The sequence below is a fragment of the Achroia grisella genome, unplaced genomic scaffold, assembly GCF_030625045.1.
Source record: "Achroia grisella isolate CSIRO2021 unplaced genomic scaffold, CSIRO_AGI_Agris_v1 utg204, whole genome shotgun sequence".
Taxonomy (NCBI): domain Eukaryota; kingdom Metazoa; phylum Arthropoda; class Insecta; order Lepidoptera; family Pyralidae; genus Achroia; species Achroia grisella.
This window is the reverse complement of record NW_026712703.1, coordinates 3,237,448-3,261,230: the sequence shown is the minus strand read 5'-3', so window position 1 is coordinate 3,261,230 and position 23,783 is coordinate 3,237,448. Positions and strand designations below refer to the sequence as shown.

The 23,783-nt window shown below is 31.4% G+C and overlaps 5 protein-coding genes across 5 annotated transcripts; 3 read left to right on the top strand and 2 right to left on the bottom strand.

Annotated features, from left to right (window-relative positions):
• Positions 1-665: 665 nt before the first annotated feature.
• Positions 666-2,153, top strand: LOC131842049 (transforming growth factor beta regulator 1). The gene is made up of 2 exons (XM_059190483.1): positions 666-819; positions 1,674-2,153. Exons 1-2 carry the CDS (start codon positions 727-729, stop codon positions 1,893-1,895), a joined length of 315 nt encoding a protein of 104 aa, XP_059046466.1. The 5' UTR covers positions 666-726; the 3' UTR covers positions 1,896-2,153.
• A 1,037-nt stretch (positions 2,154-3,190) lies between these two features.
• On the bottom strand, positions 3,191-3,681 carry LOC131842063 (uncharacterized protein KIAA1143 homolog). Its single transcript, XM_059190497.1, has one exon. It carries the CDS (start codon positions 3,628-3,630, stop codon positions 3,217-3,219), a length of 414 nt encoding a protein of 137 aa, XP_059046480.1. The 5' UTR covers positions 3,631-3,681; the 3' UTR covers positions 3,191-3,216.
• Positions 3,682-4,278: 597 nt separating this feature from the next.
• On the top strand, positions 4,279-8,389 carry LOC131841980 (menin). Its single transcript, XM_059190406.1, has 5 exons — positions 4,279-4,848; positions 5,092-5,317; positions 5,865-6,171; positions 6,356-6,505; positions 6,849-8,389. The coding sequence occupies exons 1-5, from the start codon at positions 4,291-4,293 to the stop codon at positions 7,333-7,335; spliced, it is 1,728 nt and encodes a 575-aa protein (XP_059046389.1). The 5' UTR covers positions 4,279-4,290; the 3' UTR covers positions 7,336-8,389.
• Positions 8,390-14,565: 6,176 nt separating this feature from the next.
• Positions 14,566-17,384, top strand: LOC131842001 (uncharacterized). The gene is made up of 4 exons (XM_059190433.1): positions 14,566-14,772; positions 14,922-15,130; positions 15,477-16,740; positions 17,132-17,384. Exons 1-4 carry the CDS (start codon positions 14,702-14,704, stop codon positions 17,301-17,303), a joined length of 1,716 nt encoding a protein of 571 aa, XP_059046416.1. The 5' UTR covers positions 14,566-14,701; the 3' UTR covers positions 17,304-17,384.
• Positions 17,385-18,569: 1,185 nt separating this feature from the next.
• On the bottom strand, positions 18,570-20,815 carry LOC131842030 (loricrin-like). The gene is made up of 5 exons (XM_059190463.1): positions 20,711-20,815; positions 20,389-20,449; positions 20,188-20,337; positions 19,931-19,981; positions 18,570-18,799 (listed from the first exon to the last, which is right to left on the bottom strand). The coding sequence occupies exons 1-5, from the start codon at positions 20,813-20,815 to the stop codon at positions 18,570-18,572; spliced, it is 597 nt and encodes a 198-aa protein (XP_059046446.1).
• Positions 20,816-23,783: the final 2,968 nt, after the last annotated feature.

The following is a 23,783-nucleotide window of genomic DNA, read 5'->3' as shown; positions in this document are numbered from 1 at the left end:
ACGACAGTTCCACTGAATAATGTGGGCTTTGTTGTCCATTGTGAGTTGATAAAATTTGAGATATAACATTCAGGTTGGCAGCGTTGGACGGTGAAAAATTGGTTTGTGTCATATTAGATTGCGTCAAGAATTTAATTAACATAAACATAATATCAGCAACTGATTGATTATTAGTATTATTATTATTACTTAGTGCACAGCCATTTGAGGGCGCAGGAATGTTATATTCATTAATTAAGGGCTCATGAGCAGAACGATCATATCCACGTTGTGGTTTCTGTGGAACGTGGTACGTGTCTTTTTATAAGACAAATGACATTCTCATGGTGTCATATATCATAAAATATACATCTATTTAAGATATGATTTTTTTGTGATTGAAAAAAAAAATTGTAGCTTAATACTGTAAAGATTATTATTTAGACGGAAACGACAATACTTTTATGTTGTATATACAACGACGGTAATGGAAACGCTACTAAATGTACGCAAATTTAAAAATCTTTTATAGAACCGTCATTAAAGCTTTAGTAATATGTTAAAGTTAAACAGTTCTCGATTACACAAATCGGTAACTCAGGTACACCACAATTCCGCTGTAGGTGGTAACATTATTTCAAAATTTGACATTTACAGCTGTCAATTTAGTCTATGGGATAAAAAAAATCTACATACTTGTCATTTTTAATTTTCTTCACAGATAGATTAACATAGAATTTTATTATTATGAATATCAATTTAAATCAAAATACTAAGCAGAGTAAAAGATATAAAAATAAATTGAAATATTTAAAACTAAGAGTAAAAGGTTTATTACTGGTATGTAAGTAGAATTTTACAACTCAATACAGATTGGAATCATGAATTCCTCAGTATACTATTATTAGTCTAATGTAAAATACTGAAACAGTAAACTTTTCCTTATATAGTTACAATTACATTGCAAAATATATTAACGGCCTAAATAATTTCAGTTAATTGCCAATTCTACACCTACTTACCCTTCACCACTTAATTACCAATTTTGACCAGTTTGCTTGATCGCTATCAAGCATACTGGTCAAAATTGGTCGAAATATAGTTAGGATATTTTTTTATAATTGATGATTATGATGATATTATATTACCGTGTGGTACACCCGCCTCCGCTAATCGGTGCGGCTGCGGTGGATGATAAGGTTATCATGAGGTCTGTGCAGTTATTCTACCATGCCAAATCCACCAGGAATTTGTTAAGAAGATTTCCAGAGAAAACACAGCTCAACCTGTAGTATCTTGCAGTAGTATCTAGTAGTATCAATGGGGTTATTAGTTCACAATAACTAACAATGCCATTCCCCCCTAAAAATACATAATTAAATATGAACTTTAATAACCAAAAACCATTTTTGTTGTTATGTGAATATTGAACAAGGTAATGCTTAGAAGCATTAATGAGTTATGATCTAAATGTATATAGTCAAATTATACACTTTTCTACAGTTGAATACACATAGGTATTAACTAAGATTGACATATCCTCTAAATTAATAATTTTAATATCTGTACTTGTAGAATATTTTAGACAACACATCTTATTATACAAAGCATATCATAATTTATGACTCACTTATTCACTTTTTTTTTATTTATTATTAATATTAATAATAAATACACTCATGATTGTTTTACAGGAAAATGCAGCACTATGTGATGAAGTAGCAAAAATCCAGGAGACCATTCTTATTGTAAAAGATGAAAGGAAATATTTGCTTCGTAAATTGTTAGAGTATGAAAATGAAACTGAGTTTCAAACTTATCATCACGAACCTGTGGTAGCATTAAATGGCTCAAGAGGAAAAGTAAAGAAAAGGAGAAGCATTGAAGATGCTGGAAAAACTGTTTCTGCATCTTAGTATTTAAAATCACATAATAATGTTATGTGTTTATTATAATCAAGATTGACAAGGCACAAGGACTTACAGTTACCATCTTGTTTAAAGAATTTACTGATAATAACCATAATAATGCAGTGTTATGAAGGATATATAATTAAGCATATTTGATGGAGGTATAGTGATGAAGAATTGATAATTTCCACCATAAAGCACAAGGATATAGATACTGGTGGGAATATATAGACTGCTTATTAGTGTTTTCAACCTTTACGAAATAAGTTTTTTAAGGTAATATTGCTGCTGAGAAGGAATATAATATTCAAAAATAGACTATAAAGATTCAAAATGGCAGTGAGCTGTTAGTTATGTACTAATAATATGACTGATTTATATGTAAAACATTACTATAATTAACATTAGTAATGATAACTTATTATATTATTAACTGACTTCTCACTGATTACTATAAGATTTCTATTATTTTAATGGTGGTGCAATATATATATATATATATATATATATAATACAATAAATTCCTGGAATCCCTATTTAGCTATACAGCTCTCCATTGTTACCTTTGTCTTACACTTAGTAATATTGTTTTTATCTATTTCTACATATTAGTTTATGTAACTGTATTTTCTGTGAGGGGAACAATAAATAGAATATTAATAAATTAAGTATAGAAAATTATTCACGTAATATTTGGACTGATTAGTGTGAAAAGTAATATGGCTATGTCAACTCGTTTCTAGGCAACAAATTTTGTTGTTAAAAATATAAAGTAGAAATAACAATATTGTTATTCATGCATTATATTCCTAGTATATTACAATATTCCACTGCACTATATCAAAATTTACTTACTATTTATTAATACTTAGAGAGATGTGAAGAAGTATACATATGTCAACTTGTCTCTAGGCGAAAAACAGTTGTCAATAATAATAATTATATGTATTAAAAATAAAGATATTATCTTTCATGCATTTTATAATATATTTACTAGTAAATTACAATATTACCACTACACTTAATTAGTATTTACTTAGTAAATAGTTTATTATATAATAAGAAATTGTATTGTAATAATTATTTAATATGAATGTTAGCAAATTAAAAGTCTGTGTACAGTCAAAATCATCTCATATTGAATAATGTAACTATATAAAATAAATTTAAAAATGTACCACTATTTTTGACCCAAGATAGAAAAACATGTTTTTGATTCTCATAATTTTGTTTTTCACTTATTATTTATAACAAATAAATTTTAATTTTAACATCAAGCAAATACTTATACAATATTATATCTAATGAATAGTTTACAAAAATTAAGCTATTCTTTATCAGAAACATCATCACAGTCTATAAAAGATAACAATTGTTTTTTATTTGATTTCTTTTTTGATACCTTTGCTATGTTTTTATCAGGTTTAGACTGTTTGGTGGAGTTTGAGGTTTGTTTACTTTTACTTTTAAAGATTACCCTTTCATTTAAATCTGCTTTTGTTTGTGATTCAATTTTGTCTATTTTCGTTTGTTCAATCTCGGCTTCTTCAGCTGTAAGATCACCTTCTTTCAAAACTACAACTTGAGGCTGTTCGCTTTCGTTGTCCACAAAATCATCTTCAGCAATTTCAAGTTTGTCAAATTTATGATTTTTATCATCGTAGCCAGCTTGTCGTTTTAGCACCTTCAAAAATTCTGGGTCCTCCGGTTTTATATAGCTTACATTTCGTTTCCTGTTCATGCTTAAATTCTATTTATTTTATAATAAAAAAACAAGAAAATTTAATAAACAATAGTGACAATTACTGACGTCTACTGTCATGTCGTACAGTAAGTGTGGCAAGCATATTTCGAATGAACTTGAACTTTAAGATTGAAAAATAGGCTCAGATCCAGTGAGGAGAGATTGTTAAGCCATGTTCATGTGGTACATGTAGTACGTTCTTTCTTTTGTTGTATTATTTTAACCTGGAAATATGTGTTATATAAGAACACATTATTAATAATATTTTATCAAACGAACTAAAAGGAGGATCTGCGAACTAGTATCTAGATAGATACTTATCACTCTTCCAAAATCCAATCTCGATAAAAGTTTTTAGCTATAGTGAACATTTTACTCATGAACTCCTGTTAGTCAAGTAAACTGAACCATAATATATACAAATATTTGGTATTCAGCAGTAACATTTTTCGCAGAGATTAAAATATTCGACTTATCGTGTAAGTCGACTTTCTGCGCATAGAAGGAGAATTAATTCATAGACTATTTATTAAAAATATACGCATAAAAAAGTATATATACATAAATAAACGTCTTTTTGTCCGGCCGGTGTTTGTCGCGTTTATTAAAATACAATTCCATATTAACTCTGAAATTATGTAAATAACAATTACAATTATGTCTGGTGTAGCAGAATTTAAACATTTGTTCCCTATTGACAGTGTACAGAGGGTTTGTGATTTATTTAATGAACAACTACGCAGCGAAAAAGAGCCTGATTTGGCTTTGTTTTCTATAATTATTGGAGCAGTTGAAAATAACTTAACTAATGTAAAAAACAACGATAAAGATGTAAATTTATCAACGAACAAGTTTGTCAAAATGAAATTTCCATGTGTTGAATGGGAAGAGGTGAAGTCTCTTCACGATAAATTCGTGTCTTTGATGAAAGGAGGAGTGGATGCCAAATTGCTGAATGGAGAGCACGCAACACGCGATCTCGTCAAAAGAGTTGCAGACGTCGTCTGGAACTCGCTCACTCGAAGTTATTATAAAGATAGAGCCCATTTACAATCTATCTACAGTTTCTTGACTGGTAATAAATTGGATTGTTTTGGTGTCGCTTTCGCTGTTACTGCGGGTTGTCAAGTTTTGGGGAAACGTGATGTTCATCTAGCTTTGTCTGAAGATCATGCTTGGGTAGTTTTCGGTAAGGATGGATCAGATACTGCTGAGGTAAGTAATGAAAATCTTGGGATATATATTATCTTGGTAGTGTTGTATAATGTGTGTACTACGAAAATACACATTATATGTAAGTTATATTTAAATATACAAAAACTTTAAATACAGTTGCAACTAAATTAAGAATGCAAATGCGAAGAAAAGTTAAGTCTCTTGTATGACATACTTAAATACTGGTTTGAATAATAGTTATGACATCAATAAATGTAAACAATGACCAGCATTTGTCTGCAGGTGACATGGCATGGCAAAGGTAATGAGGACAAAAGAGGGAGATCAGTAGGTGATGGTGTTTCAGCTCGTTCATGGTTATATGTGGCTGGTAAACCTGTAGTGTGTACTCGTATTATGGAACTGGCAGCATTGGTGTCTTCTATTAACCCCACACTGACACCTACCATTGATGTACATGAGGTGGCTCTAATGCAATACACACTACTATGGTTGCTGTATGATAAAGGTGAGTAATCTTGTTTTCTTGTGTATGGATAAAAGTGAGTCAGGGCTATTCCCATAGTGATCTAGACATTTGGATTATGCTGAATAACTTTTTTCTGTTTGGAGAAAGTAAGAGAAATTGTATTTTACACACAAATTTTACCATACAATAAATTATTGGCCCTTGAATACCGTTAGAAATGTCATCCTTGTTTGAACTTGTGTTGTTTGTCTTATCAGTATGCATGCCTGTAATCAAAGAGATGCAGGAAAATATTTCAAAAGAAATTGAAGTATTTAAATAATTATTATTCATTGTTTATCACACAGCTAATAATATAACTAAATGAGTGCTATATTAAAGTATCTACCACTGGTTTGTTTTAAAAATGAATCTGCAGTCATAATCATTCTATGGAAAGTTAAAGCACAGTATAGCAGAGAATGTATAACATATATTACAAAAAAACAGCTAATATATAAGGTTTACAGGTTACTCAAGATATTTTTACAAAGATTAACAATATAAAGAAGTACTTCAAAGAAATTATATTTTTATTCCTCCATAGGACAGTTAGACGCATATCCAATGGCACTTGGAAACCTTGGTGACTTAGTAGAGTATATGAAAATATCTAATAGTAAAGAAGATACAAGTGATTCATCAGTGTCAGATATTAGTTACATACATTCAAATAATGGAACACCAAGGCCAGACTCAGCTGCATTATATGTTCAAGCTATAAGATCATCCCGTACACATTATGAAGACAGGCATGTTTATCCATACACATTTCAAGGTGGTTATTACCATCGTCAAAAAATGTATAAAGAAGCATTCCATGCTTGGGCCTGTGCTGGTGATGTTATTCGACAGTAAGTGTTGTAATGTATATTTTATTTATTTATTACCTCCGTTATTTTAGTTTATTATAGAGAGCTGGTGTACAACATGAAGGATTACACATTTTATTTTATTTCTTCATAATAAATAATGCTGTACTATAAGAGCTCTCTGTGTAAAACTGATGGCTTGGGTCTTAAGATTTTTTTTTTACAGTTATAACTATTCCCGTGATGATGAAGAGATATATAAAGAATTCTCAGAAATCGCCAATGAGATAATACCTCAACTGATGAAGGCAGAAAGTTCTGGACACTCTGCAAGATCCATTTTAAAAGATCCAGAGTGTTTCGCTTCATTACTTAGGTACAATTTATAGTATTTCTTTTAAATTGTATACTGGAGAACTATGTTTACTGTATTCAAAACAGTGATAGAATTTTTATGTTTGTCAATATGTTTGTGCACAGTATGGACAGCTCAGAAATGGCTCAACCGATTTGGGTGTGGGTGAACTCTACATTAAAAATTTTGTGTTTGCATTTGGTTGGTTAACAAAGAAAGCTATTGCTTTTCATGATATCGGGAATACCATGGGGCAAAGCCACAAAAGCGTGGGTTCAACTAGTATGATTGCATACAAGTGAATTTATTGGAATATATATATAGCTGTATCTTTTATTTTTTTCTTTCTTATTTATATTTACAGATTTTATGACGGCATTTGTAAATGGGAGGAAGGCAGTCAGACGCCAATTCTCCATATCGGATGGGCTAAGCCTCTCGTCAGCACGATATCTAAATTTGATGCAGAAGTTCGAGCACAGGTCCATATTATATGTAATCCTGATACAGATGAACAAAGTGATAAATCAAAAGGTTCCTCTGTCAAAGAAGAAAGACCTAATGAAAATGACAAGTGGAACAATAATTCTGAAAATATTGAGATGACTGTGCGTGAACAACTAACAGCAGCTGTTAACAGTAGACCTCGAGTTACACTTTATAGCCACAAAATGGCGGCACTAAAGCCTCTGTTGTTAGCTGAGAGGCTAAATACCCATGCACTGCAGCTTCAATTAACAGCTCAGAGCCAACTACAACGTCCACAAGCTCCAACAAAGAGGCGAGATGATGACGAACCCAGTCCATGCACACCAACGCCTCGTGCTAAACGAGCACGCCGAGAGCGTTGATGTACGTCTGTAAAATAAATATCAGGTTTAGTTAAACTAAATACGCTTTCTAGGGCTGTAATCAAATTCAGCTACCTTAATTTGAACTTGTGATGTACTGTATATATATATATATGTTAAGTTTTTAATTTTAGAATTAATGTATATTTGGTCTATTGCGGTGGTGCAGTTAATTGTAGGTCTTTGGCGTAAACTTTATCCCAGGTTCGATTAATGAATTGAGAGGTTAGGCAAACTAGAGTTGTGGTGTTACCATGATTCATTGTTTGGTTATTAATAATTCGAGAATCAGTCTACCAATGTGATTTTTTTGGTACTTGTTATTTTCTCGGTTTATTATTAATATTTTATTAGTTAGGTACATGATTGTTACCTGTTTGTGACCACTATGCAATAATAATACCATTTAAATAGATACTTCACTGCTATGCAGTAATTACTTATATTATTTAAAGTTTTGTATGTGATAATGAATACCATACTTTATAATCAAAGTAAACATACAGGATGGGGTTCACAAGAAACTACAGATAAAATTACTTATTATTTTCATTCTTAATATAACTATGTTGTTGTTAAGTGCTAATAAATATACCGGATGACTTTATTTCGTATGATAAAAAATGAGTATAATAGGTACATGAATGTGATACAATTGATATTAGTCTAAAAAATATCAATAATTCTGATACCAAATAGTTACACCATTATATGAAATAATATGTACCAAATAGGGAAGGGGATTGTTAGTAATATGGACTATGGACTAATAATCATATTGCTAGCAATGGACTATGTCAGGATGACCTCCACGCGGTTCCCCTTGGAAGCCATCGTGGTAAATTGCCATTTGCCAAGATGCGCTAACTGACCTGACTTCATGCAAATTTTATCATCCTTCACTGGTGGTCCGCTATCGTAAACCATTAGCACAGAAGGGTACAACATTCCATTATCCTCCATAATTAAATAGGTACCAATTAATCAGACAAGAAATTTCAACCCACAAGCAAAATGAACCAAGTCTGCAGAAATAATAAAATCAGTTCTATCCAAAAATAAAATATAGGACTTCATTTATGAAAGGCAAGCTGGGGTGTTCCACCACTGCGGCAGTTCAGGTTGACTATTATCAATTCATTTTTATCAAAAGTGAAATGAAGGAGTTGTAATTATGGCGTATAAAAACACGTCTAGACGTCATAGTAGTTATCTACAATTTTTAATCCCTTGAAACACTTCTTTAATTCAAGTAGATTGTTTCTTCATATTTACATCATTTGTGAATTGTGTTCTGTGTTTATTAATAATGAAGAGTACCAGCTCGGAGTACTATGATCCCCTACCGGTCTCCCCCGTCTTCCAACTGTTTTCGACGATAAACGCACAGACCTCACCACAGATTCCGTTCGACCTGTGCCAGGCGGCCGTACACGTGCAACCTCTGCTTAGTTTAAGTTAAATGTTATTGATATTACCAATCAAAACTACTAAAAAATAATTATACGTAAGTGGTTAATGTCGATGGCAAAAATGCCACAGAAGAAACAAAGTTGAATTAGTTCCCTGGTGCTCTCTTAAATTTCTGACGGTTGGTGCGTTCTCGCAGCTTTTACCCCAGAAAAAAATGCAAATTCTTAGTATAGATTTAATTACCTACAGGCAAATAAATGTCATCCGGTATGTGACTGCATAATCATTCCATATAAAAGTCATAACATAAATCAGGATTGTACATTAAGTATTTTTAGGAACATAGTTTATAAATATATATAGTGAAAACACTGGCTTTTGAAATTTTTAACTGTTTGTATATTGTATACATAATTATAGAATATAAGAATTAAAAATATATAATATTATTTATTGACATGTAGAGTAATTGATTCTATTTGACAATAGATAGTGTACAAAATAAATATTTTACCCATTTCGGGGATAAATAAAATATACGCGGGTACAGCTGGATACTGAACATTTTGACAACCTATTGTATATCTGTTCTTGAAATAATGTATATATTTAAAATAGATTCAAGTATTAACATTCGAATGTTATTAGTAGGTGTAGAAATAAGTTTTAAATCTGTATACATTGATGTGAAATCTGAATAGAAGAAAATTAAATCTGAATATAGTATATAGATACATCTTTTTATTAAGAGCAAACATTTAATGGTGATTATCAGTATTTTTATACTTAATTATTTTTACATTATATTTATTCATAATTATGATACATTCCTTTAGAGGTAAATTATATAAAGGGTTGTTTAACAAATATATTTGAAATGTATATTATTACTAGTAATATTAAATTAGACATGGTATTTATTATACAAGTAAAATAATATGACAACATAATTTCGTAATTAATATACATGCATTTTAAACCCTGTAACTTGTTAACGTCGTTTCCCAGATATTAATTCGTAAAAGTTTGTACTTTAATAATGTTTTGCTTTAAAGTTTATCTGTGTAGATATCCCTAGAAATACTATTTTAAATAAAAAGATATATTTTTTTAAGCATTGTTTTATATAAAAAGCGTTATCTTGTAGCGTAGCTCGCTCAGGCACTATTGTAAATACATAGGTATTGTATATATTTAGTAAAACTTCGAGTAATTACATTGAAAGGTAATATACTATATAGCTTTTATGATTTTTTAATTTCAATCGTTCTTAAAATGTTGGCCACTTAGGCCATATATTATAGCCAAGTTCATTAGGCATTTATGTTATATTTATATGGTATATTATCTAAATGTGATGTTTATAAATATAAATCTAAACACATTGCCAATTATAAAATACAAAATTTGGTTTTAAAATCTACAAACTTTATTTACTGACTCTAGAATCTGGATAGAAAATCTCTAAAATTTGTTTAATATGAGTCACATTTTTTTATGAAGAACATACTTTTAATTGTAATTAACAGTATCTACTTTTTTAAATATTTTTACTTAAGACACGTTTCTATAAAATTAAATTATGAAAATTATTTATTAACAACAAATTAAAAACTTGGGTCGGCTCTTATTTTTTATTATACAAATCAAATCAAAAATAATTCATTCATGTAGGACAATTTATCCTTATTTTTTTACTTCGTCTCAGCTTTGGAAAATATTAGGCTTATCTCCAATATGGAATATCAGCTTCTGTTATGAAACTCCTTTCCATTCTAGTGCTTGGTTTTATTTTTTCAAAGGTCTCATATGACCATATTATGCCCATTAGCGTAGATAACAAATAGTCTAAAATTTTATGATAACTATTTATATTGTGTTTTGAATATACAGATTTTGCACTACATCAATTCCGACCGTACTGCCATTGCCGATCAATACGGTTTATGATAATGGAATGGTGCAGTCGCCAGCGCTAACGGTTTACGCTGGCGCGGCACCATTGGAGGAAGGTAAGATGAGCATGAGGTCAGGTCAGTTACCCCATCGTGACGAATTCACCAAGAATTCATCACGATGGTTTCCAAGTGGAACCGCGTGGAGGTCAACCTGACATGATACATTGTTAGCAATAAGATCATCGGTCCATATTACTAACAATGCCCTTTCCCCCCGATCAATATGATTTTAATATTTTTATCACAGTATGTATGTCAATACTCCTTACTTTAAACACTCACACTAAATTAAAGGCCTTCTCTTTTTTATGTTATCATATGTAAAAAAGAGGAGTCTTATAGTGTGAGTAAAAAAAAGTCTTATATCCTACAAATATGTAGGTATTCATTTTTTTTTATGAACAATCCAAATAAGTGTACACTATTTTTCTAAGACACTCACAGTCTTTTATTTAGAAATAAGTTTTCTTTTTTTAGATACCTAAATATAATATATTAAGGAGTTCCAAACATACTTGTGAACTGACGCACATCAATGATGTCGAGGGTGTTAATCTGATATCTTTATGACAAACTATTTAAGACAATTCTTTACTGTATTAGGACGTTATCGTCGATATCTTCGATGTTTCCGAAAGATTGTGTAGATAGACATTGTTACTTGACTAGTTCAATTATATAGAAACTTATTGTATATAAGTACATTATAATAATATAAAGTATTTAGGTTCTTTCTTGTTCTTGAACAAACCGATTAGGACGACGGGGTGTTGTTATAATGGGGTCTAGTGGACCCATCGCTAGCAATGTATTGCGTCAGGTCAACCTACAGTCGGTTCCCCCTGAAAACTCGTAGTTAATTCCTCATGAAGAGCTAATCGGCTTTCATCCTCCCCATATCATCTTCCACTGGCACCCTGTCAGCGTATGTCGTTAGCGTAGAAGGCTACACAAGTTTATTCAAAAAAATACATATGTACGTACTTAATAATACTTCCCAACTTATAATACTTTATTGTTAAAGTTATTCAAATAATTATAGTGATTTTTAAGATGTATTAAAGTTAGAAATTTTATGGGATGCTAGAAAATAATTTACTGTTCAAGTCAATCTGTACTATGATTTTTATCATAATTCGTATCTGGAACTTCACTGTCAGTAGAGAAGGGAAATAATAAATACTTTCTAAACCCTTAGATTTAATGGATATAATAAATTTAATTGTATATAATTTAAATAAACAATAATTATTAGCTTTATATCCTAGCTATACGAATAAAATAGACAGTCTTCGATTCAATTAAATCAAGCACACAGAGGTTTCCCAATCTGAAAAACTATAAGAATTAAATCTTAAAATATATTTTTTTGGTTTAGATCATATTTATCTGTAAGATTGAACCGCTTAATTTGGTTTGTAGTTACTTGTTCATTTCTCAAAAGCTGCTATTATTTCGAAGAGGTTTATTTGCACTTTAAGACTTTAGAGTAGTACTTAAATATATATTAGTCTTGCTTACTATTGTCTTGTTTATAGCTGCGATTGTTAATCAAATAATTGTATAAGCTTCATTTAATATTACTCGCTAATGTAAACTTTTTACCTACTTCTTCACCGAGACTGGATAAATGGGTATAAGAAATTATAGGTAGAAGCGTGTTTTGAAACTTAATGTTGAACCAGAGTATGATTTGTATAATATGTAACTATTTTAATATAACTGGTCAAGTAGCCTTGTAAACCAACAAAGTATTGTTATTTATCCTCAACACCTGTAAATGACATCATTTTACGTTAATTAAAAAGCTTTACTTTAATAGTTATTAATTATTAATAAGTATTCATCGTAATAATTATAATACGAACTCACTAGGTATGAGACTAGGTGTCTTATTAGAGAGCAGTTGTTGAGATCTGTGCTTTTTATTAGTATGTGATTATAGATGCATCAAATTTAAAGCAAGCGTTAATTTAAAGAAATATAGTAAGTATTTTCATAAAAATTCAACAACCTGAACGAGTTTTTTAGAAGATCTCTGATTTAATAATATAGTGGTGAATAGTGATCAAATTATAATCCTTACCATATCATAAATACGACTGAATATTATATTATTTTTGGCTTAAAGAAATCAATGAATAGAGATCGATTAATTGATGTTGATATAACAAGTACACATCAAGTTCATGATACGATCGTCCTAGTTATTAAAATTTATTGCCATACTACCTACCACGATGAACGCTTCTGTTTACCGCCGCACAGTGCCTATGCTAATCAACGTATGTTACACTGGCATCACATACACGCTCAGTCACCCGCCCCCTAAAAGATGTCATAATACTTTGATCTCCTTATTTTAGCATATAATTTCGAAAATTAAGTGATTTAAACATAATTATGTGAAACGTATAGTTGTTTCCGTAAGATACTATGAAATTCTATGTATGTAATTAATAATCTAATTAATACTTGATTATAACATTGTAAATTTTACGTTGAATAATGTAATATGTAAAGAAAGGATAGCACGTGTTAATATATTTTTGTTCTTCGGACATACAATAAATATTTATACTTATCTCTGCATTACTTTTTCCAGACATATTGCCGTTATTTTTATCGAAAGTGGTAATTTAAACTGAAGTTTCTGTATATGTGGCCACGCTGAGTTTAAAAACAAATGGTAACAAGTCTACGCTGGAAACTCTTTTACATGGACATACATGGGCTTATCTCTTATTATTTATAAGAGATAAGCCCATGTATGTCCAGTTTCGTGATTCAATCCATTCAAATTTTGTGTAAGATCCATTTAGATCAGTCGTGAAAAGGTAAGATCCTCCGATCAATTCCCTATGCCATTCAAACGGGGATCGAAATTACGACGACTTGAGAGGAAATTTAAATACTGAGTGGCGACCTAACGACTAAAATTGTATTCGTCAGGCGGAGGAGTTGGGTTTCAGCCGTTCTATAAATCTTTTCGCCCGTTTGTAGTATCTTCCGCACTCGTCAGCATATCATTCGGCGATCCTGTAAAGGCCAGATGAAGCCAACAGCATCAGAATAGCTCTAAAAAAGTGAAAAGGTAATAATTAACAGATATTCATGAAGTTTGTCTAAAAAAACGGGAAAACCATCGGGAAAGCCATTACGACCTTGATCCCAGATCGGTTAGAGGAATATCGGTGTTTCTATCTAGCTAATATACCATAATACCTATATTGTATAGTACCTAAATTGCTAACGTTTTATTTTGTGTCGGCCAAATTCGAATTCACAGCTCAAGGTCAAGTCGGGGTAAGAATCCTTAGGCTATTGTGTTAAGACTAATTAGAGCCAATTAACGATTACATATTTTAAACCAATTGGACCAACCAGTTTCAGAAATAGCGATTCCGTGACGTTGCAACGAGGTTACTGAATCGACATTTGATATAGAGAATTTTTATCGATATGTAAAGTTGGGTTTATGTTGCAATGCTATTTGACAGTGTCAAATGACGTCAATAGAATCGCATTATTGATAGATGACGTCATTTTCACCATCATAAGAAAATCGTTGCGATCGAAGTAAGATAATTAGCCCACCGATCTTTATCATAGAGTTATATATTATGTATACTTTATGATCCACCCTTACCCATACCAAACTATGAAGAGGTGCTACGCATATACCTGTTAAATTCCAAAGTAGTGATCGACTAAAGACTTTTTGACAAAAAATCTCGAAAATACTTTGTCAACCGCCGCGGCCCGAGTTGACTTGGTAATTCGAGTCGAAACGAACTAAAGACAAATCATATTTTTTTGACTCGAGTCACTTGAAGTCACTTCACTATTCTTTAGTAAATTGAACAGTATATGCTCTGTCCTTTTTTAGATATGTTTTTTTATAAACAATAAATAAAATACAAGATTGTTTAGAATAGAAATGTAATTGTGTATCACTTAAATAAATGTGATAATATTGTGTTTTAATTAATGTCATGTCCAAATTTTTAGATGTAGCAGTTGAATGTATTCGTGAAATTGTCGACAATAATCGATGTGGCGTTTGGTAAACATTTTAAATTATAAATACTTATCTAGTAGTTCTTGAAATTTAATTTCATATTTATTTGGTTCCTATGAAACTATAAGAATTCAGTAAGTAAGTAATTCAGTGTACTACAATAATGTTGAAAAAGATTTTTTTTCTATAAACAGTGACAAGTCAAATGGACTACGTCAAAGGTACACCTGCGGGTTTTCTGTTTGTGAGACCTGTGCGTCTGAAGTACAGGAATGTATACAGTGCATGACTATTACAAACTCCACTCCATGTAAATCTTCAGTCCCAGATAAGCATCTGTCTCAAAAAGTAGAAAATATATCACAGCTTCTAAATGTGTTTCAAGAAATCTTCAACACAGATGGTAAGAATTATTACAATATTAAAAGATAATATAGTTATTTGTGTGGATGTATGTAAGTCGTATGAATGTAGATGGTGCGTTAAATCCTCTTATAAGGAACTATAGATTTTCTTTAAAAAGGGATTGGAGTACTGTATTGTAAAAAGTTTAAGTTGTCTTACAATATATAAATTCACTAGATCATAGTCGTATTTTTTCACTTGCTAGGGATGAAAAGATTTATTTATTATTACATTTATATTTTTTTATTTACACAATACAATGATGATTGATTCATACATGTAAATTGCTATTAAAATGTGTATAGTATTCAAAATAAATTTTTGACATTAATTATATTTTGTAGTGTACAGGAGACATAGAATATCTGAACAGCTCAAAGTTGAAAAAGAAGTATTTCCTAAATGCATACAAGCACCTATAAAATATTATAACAAACAAAAAAGTATTAATACTTCATTAAATAATAAGGAAAACAGAAGACAGACTGTATATCGTGGGGAAACTATATCCTATAAAAGGAAGTTTAAAATGGATAAAACTCAATATATAGAAAAGTGGTTTCAAGATAATCAAATTAATTCACTACGGAAGCCATTATCAGATTTAAATATCAAGAACCAAAATGTTTCAAATGAAGTATATAAACTTAATAATAATGTTAATATTACATTAAGAGAAGATAAGTTAAAAAGTCAAAATAAGAAAACAAATTTATCAAGCAACTTAAAAAGTAAAGAAAAGTACATTATTACAGAAAATAAAAGTAGATCTACTAATGTAATTAGTAAGCACAAACCAAAAGTAAGAAAAGGTACTGTTAATAAAGTGTTAAACAAAAGTAAGAAGCTAATATCTGATAATTTAAATCGATACGATAATGATGAAAGTGGAATTGTAATGGATTATGACTATTTTATTATAGAGGATACACCAACTGAAATTATTGATAAAGACAAAGTAGCATTGCAGGCTGTTGAAGACTCTGAAAAACAAGAACAATCTCACTATATTCCTGAGTTAAAATCAATTAACATTAAAAATGTGACAGAGATAAATAAACATCTTTCTAATTGTAGTCACTTTATATATAAGAAAAATGATGGTAGTGTTAATGTGCCATTTATTAAGAAGGGACTATTCTTTGAATCATGCATGTTTTGTAGATATGATTTAAATAAAACAGATGCAAGAAATAGGAACTCAAATAATTTTTCAATTCACATTGATAATGATAATTTTGTAGTTGATGTAAAAGTTTCTAGAATAGAACACACAATAAATATTAAAGACTCTATTGCAGTGCAAACTGACATTAGTGAAATAGTACAAATAAATAATGATGTACTTGGTATTACAGACAAAAAATTGTGTAGGAAAAGCCAAGACTTATTTATAGATGAGCCAAATAAATTTGATCGTGGAACAGCATATAGACATGAAACTACACCCCTGGAAGAAAAGTTTAATAGTAGTGAATATAAAAATAAACCACTAATCCCTGAAAAAAAAAGTTTAATTATAGAAGAGTCAGACAGTGACTTAGATGTGGATTCAAAATATATTAGTTTAGATGTCACTGCTGAAGTACATAGATCTTGTGAACCAAGGTAAATTGTTTTATTTTAACTATAAACTCTATATAATGTAGTTATATTTTGAAAAATTATATTCCCATTGTTTTAGCTCTATCTGAATATATATATATATATACATATCCTTAAATTTTTTACTTATGGTTAGACATTTTACAGTTAGTATGATATACTGCTACATGATGATACTTTCTGATTTAAGTCCAAACTTTGTATTGTATCGTTTACGGTTATTCCTTTTATAATTAAATGTTATAAATCCGAAAGTGTGTCTGTCAGTTCTATTGTCTATTTGTTACCTTTTCATTACTAAAGGGCTTGATGAAAATAAATTGTATCCAAAAGGCTGTGTTTGTTTATTAAGATATTTAGTCACAATATTTCAATGAATATTTCTTTTTGACAGGGACTATGGAATTTTAACCGAAATACCTCCAAATGATTCTAATATAAGAAAAAGATGTGCAGAGCGTGGAACAACTCCAGGCAGCACAGATTCTTCTGACAAAGAGAACTATGATCCTAATAGAAACAAAAGACATAAATACAGGAAGAAGGATTTAAAGAAAAAATATTGATATTATTTATTTAATTATTATTACGATGCTAAATTATCTCAAAGCCTCTGTTGTGTCTATTTTATGTTTTTGTAATGTTAATCAGAATTATATGATTTTTAAGTTTTGAACATTTTTCAATCAATCCAATTTTAAAGGTAATGTTCTATCTAAATTTCAGCTTGTACTAATACTTCCATAATATTAATAAATAAATAATGTAATGTGCTATACTAAAAAAAAACTAATATTTGTATTAGTTATATATAAAGTTAATGCCTCGCCTTATATGATTGATTTCGTGTTTATCGTGAATTTTATAGAAATTTGTCCATAATAAAGAAATAATTTAGGTTAAATACAAATTTCGTACTACCTGTTGTACTTACTTCGTTGTTATACGAAAGAAAAATACTAAATTGATTACAATAATGAAATAATATATGAGACTACAAAACAGATCCTACAGTTGCGTCGTACGAGTAACGAGTACCTACGTAGGTATAAGTCAATCAAACCCGCTTTATTAATTTAGCACTTATATTAGCGGGGAACTAAGTTACGTAGATATGCAATAATGGTTAGTAGTTCTTGTAATATTATCTGTGGTTGTAGTTTAGTATTGAGAATCCTACTATATACCTAATGGCGAAGTATATTTGGATGTGAGTTGTTTAGACATATTTAATATAACTAATCGAATTTGAATATAAGGAATTTAGAGTAATTAGAACATATTAACTTACTAATTTTTTTTTATGGATGATAATGGAATGGTCCGCTAACGGTTTACTCTGGCGGGGCACCAGTGGAGGATGATAAGATGAACACGAAGTCAGATCAGTTAGCCCATCGTGACAAATTCTCCAGGAATTTATCACGATGGTTTCCAGGGGGAACCGCGTGGAGGTCAACCTGACATGGTACATTGCTAGTAATGGGATCATGAGTCTACATTACTAGCAACCCCCTTCCTTACTTACTAATATTATAAACGTGGAAACGTGTGGATAAATAAACGGATGGATAGATGTTTGTTATTCTTTCACACAAAAAGTACTTGATTTGATGAAACTTCGTGAAAATATAGCTTATACATTAGAATAACACAGACTATAAATTTCACGCGGGTGAAATCGCAGGCATAGCCGGTATTAACTAAAATAGTGATACTATTTCACACTAACAGAGTTTAGTTACAGATTACAACAAAATAAATAAATAAAAAAGAAATAGGAGGTAAGAATTTTATTTTTTCAAATTAAACTAACATCACATGTCTAGAGATCACCACCAGCCCGAGGAGCCGCCACTTGACCATCCGCTGCTGCCGCCTCCTCCGCCGAGTTTCCAGCCGCCGCCGCCGCCTCCACCGCCGCTAGACCAGCCGCTGCTGCCGCCGCCGAGTTTCCAGCCACCACCTCCACCGCCGCTAGACCAGCCACTGCTGCCACCGCCCAGTTTCCAGCCACCGCCGCCGCTACTGCCACCGCTGGACCATCCACCGTGACCACCGCCTGAAATAATGAAAGCATCATAAATAAATGTTATAGAGGAGAAGTGCATCAAGTATAAATAAGGTTTATTTAATTTGATAAATTATTTCGTATGTATAACAACATTACGACAGTATTCGAACTTATAATTCAATTTATTGCGGGTATGTTTGATACTAAATAATTAACCCTGGACAATTAACACAGCATCATCTAGTCCCACGATAAATTTGTCGAGACGAGACGAGACGATTTGTCGAGTCGACGAGATTGTGTTATGGGTACTAGACAACTGATTTAAATACTTAGATATTTTTTTTGTAAATACATACCTACATAATGTACAAAGAAAACACCCATACCGATACAAACAATCATATTCATGATTGTTTGCACTGTGCGAGGATTCGAACCTGAGATCATCGAAAGTAAAGCTGTGTGCAGTATAAAAAGAATTACCTAAAATGCGATCAGTAAAAGACTACTCTCGAAATATGATGAACATGTTAGGTATGGTAGCGTATAAATTAAAAGAAGATACATTAATATTAAAATAATAACAGATATTAAGTAAATTTCATTGTGTCATAAGATGTTGCGTTAGACATTGGCAGGTAATTACGCTCGAATGGGGGAATGGATGACCCTATGTGAATGACTTAGTGACCTCTAAAGTATGAGTACCTACACAGTACAGTTGATGTAGGCAATGTTATTAGGGTAATTGGTAAAATTCAATATCAACGTTTAAGGTCATTCTTTAACCTTTCCCTTCAATTATGATAAACTAAAATTTTATTGAAATTTCACAGAACTTTGATTAATTATATTTGTATTTTTATAAAAAATACAAATATAATTCAAATTCAAAATCATATCAAATTTTATGTTCATGAATATGGAATAGTGCATCCGCCTACGCTAATAGTAGGTAGGTAGGTACACCTACGCCTACGAGGTGTGTGTAATTTTTGGTCTAAAGATCATAAATGTCACATGGTAAAATGTAGGTCATGTATCTACATGTTAAATATTGAACCCAATATTTAATATATATCTACATAAATGTACAGGATGATTTGTAATGAACTACTAATCTTATCATTTTAATAAGTAGCAAGATAACGTAAAAGAAAGTACATTGCAACTTACCATAACCGCCGCCGCCGCCGCCAGTAGAGATGATTTTGATAATCTTCACCTCTGAATGGGAACAGAACAATCGTATTAAGTATCTATAGTAATGAAAGATCTATCTCACATATAATTTCATATAACTTCTAGTTATGTTGCGTTAATTCTTGTTTACATATAAGTACAGTGTACGACACAGGTACAAGGATCTTTATAGGATTTATACTGTGAACAGAATATAGTTCCATTGGCTAATCATATAGTTAAACACTTACGTCCGCCGCTGCCGCCGCCGCCGCCGGACCAGCCTCCACCGCCACCACCACTGGACCAGCCGCCACCTCCACCCCCTAGTTTCCAACCACCGCCGCCGCCGCCGCCGCCGCTTGACCAGCCGCCGCCGCCGCCGCTTGGCCAGCCACCGCCTCCCCCGCTCGACCAGCCTCCGCCGCCTCCCCCGCTCGACCAGCCGCCGCCGCCACCCCCAATGTAACCGGCATGGACAGCGACCGCTAGGGCCAATACACACACGAAGACCTGCAAATTCAGGAATTTTTAACAGTTTTATTTTATGTAATCATTAAGGCTATCTAAATTACAATTAAATGATAAGTTCTATAACTAGTAAAGTTAGAATTCATTAATGTTTGTATTGTGATTGTTTGGATACACGGTAAGTATGTTAATTGATATTCGGTAATAAGTATGTTACCTTCATTCTAAAGCTGTACGGTAACTGCTTGCTGATGTTAGGATGTATCGCGTTATATATATATGGCGGGAGATTTCACCTCCCACCTTTGGTGCGCATGCAGCACAGCACCAGTAGGCGCTGCGACGGCCCGCGAGGACCGTGAAGAGTCGAGCGGAAGCTGTTCCGTGGCCGACAATGATGCAAGCCATTGTCCCTGTGACTGCTTAGCGTTGTTTAGGCTAATCCTATTATCACTGTATTACGTAGTGAACGATGCATTATAATATATAGGTAAAAAGTTATATGTTATATTCCTATATATATATATAGTTATTAAGATGGAATAAGTATACCTAACTGCAATGAATCAAATAATTATTTAGTGCATATAATATAGGCATGTTGTAGTTAATTACTATACGTACTATTACTATTAAGAAATCCATTCTTGAAAAAATCCTAAAGTCAATCCATATAGGTGTCGATCAGGTTAGATGAGTGAATGAATTAATGATAGTCACTACACAAAATAAGATATAAAAATACATTTAAATTCAGAAATGTCAGATGCTTTTAATTAGTTGAATTAATAATATTACTCAAAACTTTTTATATATTTAAATATTTTGTATTGTTTTCAGCTTTTCGGGGATAATTTATCAAAAATGCTTAATACTATTACTACACTATACCATATTCCCAACATGTTCTTATACAATGTTTCAAACTTAATATAGGTACAAACTATTTGATAAGTGAAACTGACATATTACCATTAATATCATGCGGCGGTTTAATGATTCTTTTTTATTTAGAAGCTGCTGCTTCTCATGTGGTCTGCATATAAATTTGGCCCTACTGGTCAGTTTTGAGTTATTCTATGAAATATAAGTTGCTTTTTTCGTGACCAGAACACGGTATTATGTTATAGATATACAATTTGTAATGGACTGACTGCATAGTCGAGTGGTAGACGTGGATAGATAGTAGAGCTATTAGGTGTGTAATCTAAAGCAATTTTGTGGATTCTAACTAGCACTCTAAGATCGAGTCGGGTAAATGCTCAGTGTGGTCGGGTCTGTATCAAATGACAGCAGGTACCTAAGTTTATAAGTATTCTGAATGTGTAAATCAATATTTCAGTAAATCATAAGAAGCCAATAGGCTAATTAAAAAGCTTCATATTATTAAAAGATCACAAGGAATGAAAAGTGGTCGATTACAGCGTACCTAAATACGTGATCATCGAAAGAAATGTGCTAGACCTAGTGTGGTTTCTTGAGACGTATTTTATTTAGATAAAAACGAGTTAACGTATAAAGAATTCGTTTTTAATTTTTAGGTCAGGTCAGAACAAAAAAAATCAAAATATTATTACTGGAGATATTCGCAAAATCTTGAAATGGTCATACTGAATATGATACCTATGTACAATTAATTAGAAAAATCCGACAGCGTTCTGATATAGTCGCATTAGTTTACCACGCGAAATATAGTACAAAAGCGGTCTTACTAACAGCCTGCTTAGTAGCACTGTAGGTTGCGCAATGTAGTACCTGGCATCTAAAATAAATAATTTTAGTTTTTTCATGATGGCCAGAAACTGATTGCGTTGTGACAGGTGAGGTGGTGTACCACCAGACTACGACATTTTCACTTTCCTTGGACACTTATTCTTGCTTTGGAGTCTGTTAACATATTGCTGAGATAATAATGATTAGATTAAATGTATCCCCATTACACATATTGATGTTTAAACGAACTTGGAAAATAGCTTTAAACAGGTAAATAATTACGCTACAAAATTAATAATTTCTGCGTCTAATTTGGTATTTTAATCGTCATCTGATCATTTTAACGATTGTACCTAATGATAATAAGAAACTCAGTTGAAGATTACAGTGAGGGCATGTGAACTTACTTTACAATATAGTATTGTTACTTATGCATTTAGGCATAAAACATTGCATCCTATGTTTGTGCCGCAATAGCTAGGTAAAATCAAGGATAAAATACTACATCATATAGGTTATAAATAATTTATCAAAATCAAATAAATTGTTATAATCTTACTAGTCTCCGTAGTATACATTAACAAATAGGCACAACAAACAAACAATTTACGAAATGAAACTTAGCAATATTTACGGTTTGTAGCATTTATAATACGATGACGATAATAACAATTTATCTCGAGAAAGGTTTGCATTGGACTTCTAAAATAACTACTGTGCAACTAAATAATAAAACGCATAGGAAGCATGTGATGCTGGAAAATGAAGATTGTATAGACATAATACTTGGCTAAAGTATAAATTTTTATTCAATGAAACTTAATTTAAGCATTCTTGGAACATTTATTTACGAAACAGTAAGTTTTGTTCCAAATAATTAAAAAACTTTACATTACAGACGGTTCACTTTATGAATTTTTATTTAACTGTAATTTAAGAATTTAAAATTTTTGGATCATACCTAATATGTGATGATGTTCCATAAGGATAAAATGATTAATTATAAATATTAAATATAAAATTCAAATGGATGCTCCGTTTACATAGACGAAGTCGCGGGCATTACTAGTTTATATTAATCAAACGAAAGCTAATATTGTAAGTTTTGTTGATACGTTTGTTTTAACTTGCATACATATATTAAGAAATTTATATTACCCGAAGCACTTATGTAAATTTATTGCATTTCATATCATGTCGTTGCATTTGGATGCTATGTGTGGTAAAAATAAAAATAAACATAATAAATCGCTAGTTTATATTTACCAACTAATTAAAATTGCAACAACATTATTACATGTAACTTTATGAATTTTGCATACATAATGAGTAGTAATGCAGTAATTGCGCTCTTAACTGTTATATATATAATATTAAATGTGTATTCTGCTTTGATTATTGCAATATAGTGTCAAAATACTTTGTCGTAACAGTTAGTAGCACTTAATTATGTGGTGGCTACAATACCATTGTGTGAACGTTATGCTCAGTGCGAAACATTGCACTCGAGTGCGTCTAAACTAAATGACAACAGTTTTGAATTTGAACATTAGGCATAAGATACATACTAAATTACATGATGACACTACTGCTATTATTCAGCTGTAAGGCATAAAATTTATTCAGTAAACTTACAATCGCTCTCTTATAAGTATTCCCTTAT

Bases quoted from the DNA above. Each gene is read 5' to 3' on its own strand.
- LOC131842049 (XM_059190483.1), top strand. From the start codon at position 727: ATGAATATCAATTTAAATCAAAATACTAAGCAGAGTAAAAGATATAAA. The intron at 820-1,673 runs GTATGTAAGTAG...ATTGTTTTACAG, and splicing joins GAGTAAAAGGTTTATTACTG to GAAAATGCAGCACTATGTGA.
- LOC131842063 (XM_059190497.1), bottom strand. From the start codon at position 3,630: ATGAACAGGAAACGAAATGTAAGCTATATAAAACCGGAGGACCCAGAA.
- LOC131841980 (XM_059190406.1), top strand. From the start codon at position 4,291: ATGTCTGGTGTAGCAGAATTTAAACATTTGTTCCCTATTGACAGTGTA. The intron at 4,849-5,091 runs GTAAGTAATGAA...ATTTGTCTGCAG, and splicing joins ATGGATCAGATACTGCTGAG to GTGACATGGCATGGCAAAGG. The intron at 6,172-6,355 runs GTAAGTGTTGTA...TTTTTTTTACAG, and splicing joins GCTGGTGATGTTATTCGACA to TTATAACTATTCCCGTGATG.
- LOC131842001 (XM_059190433.1), top strand. From the start codon at position 14,702: ATGTCCAAATTTTTAGATGTAGCAGTTGAATGTATTCGTGAAATTGTC. The intron at 14,773-14,921 runs GTAAACATTTTA...TTCTATAAACAG, and splicing joins AATAATCGATGTGGCGTTTG to TGACAAGTCAAATGGACTAC. The intron at 15,131-15,476 runs GTAAGAATTATT...TATATTTTGTAG, and splicing joins AGAAATCTTCAACACAGATG to TGTACAGGAGACATAGAATA.
- LOC131842030 (XM_059190463.1), bottom strand. From the start codon at position 20,815: ATGGCTTGCATCATTGTCGGCCACGGAACAGCTTCCGCTCGACTCTTC. The intron at 20,450-20,710 runs GTGGGAGGTGAA...CTGAATTTGCAG, and splicing joins GTGCTGCATGCGCACCAAAG to GTCTTCGTGTGTGTATTGGC. The intron at 19,982-20,187 runs GTAAGTGTTTAA...GTTCCCATTCAG, and splicing joins CGGCGGCGGCAGCGGCGGAC to AGGTGAAGATTATCAAAATC.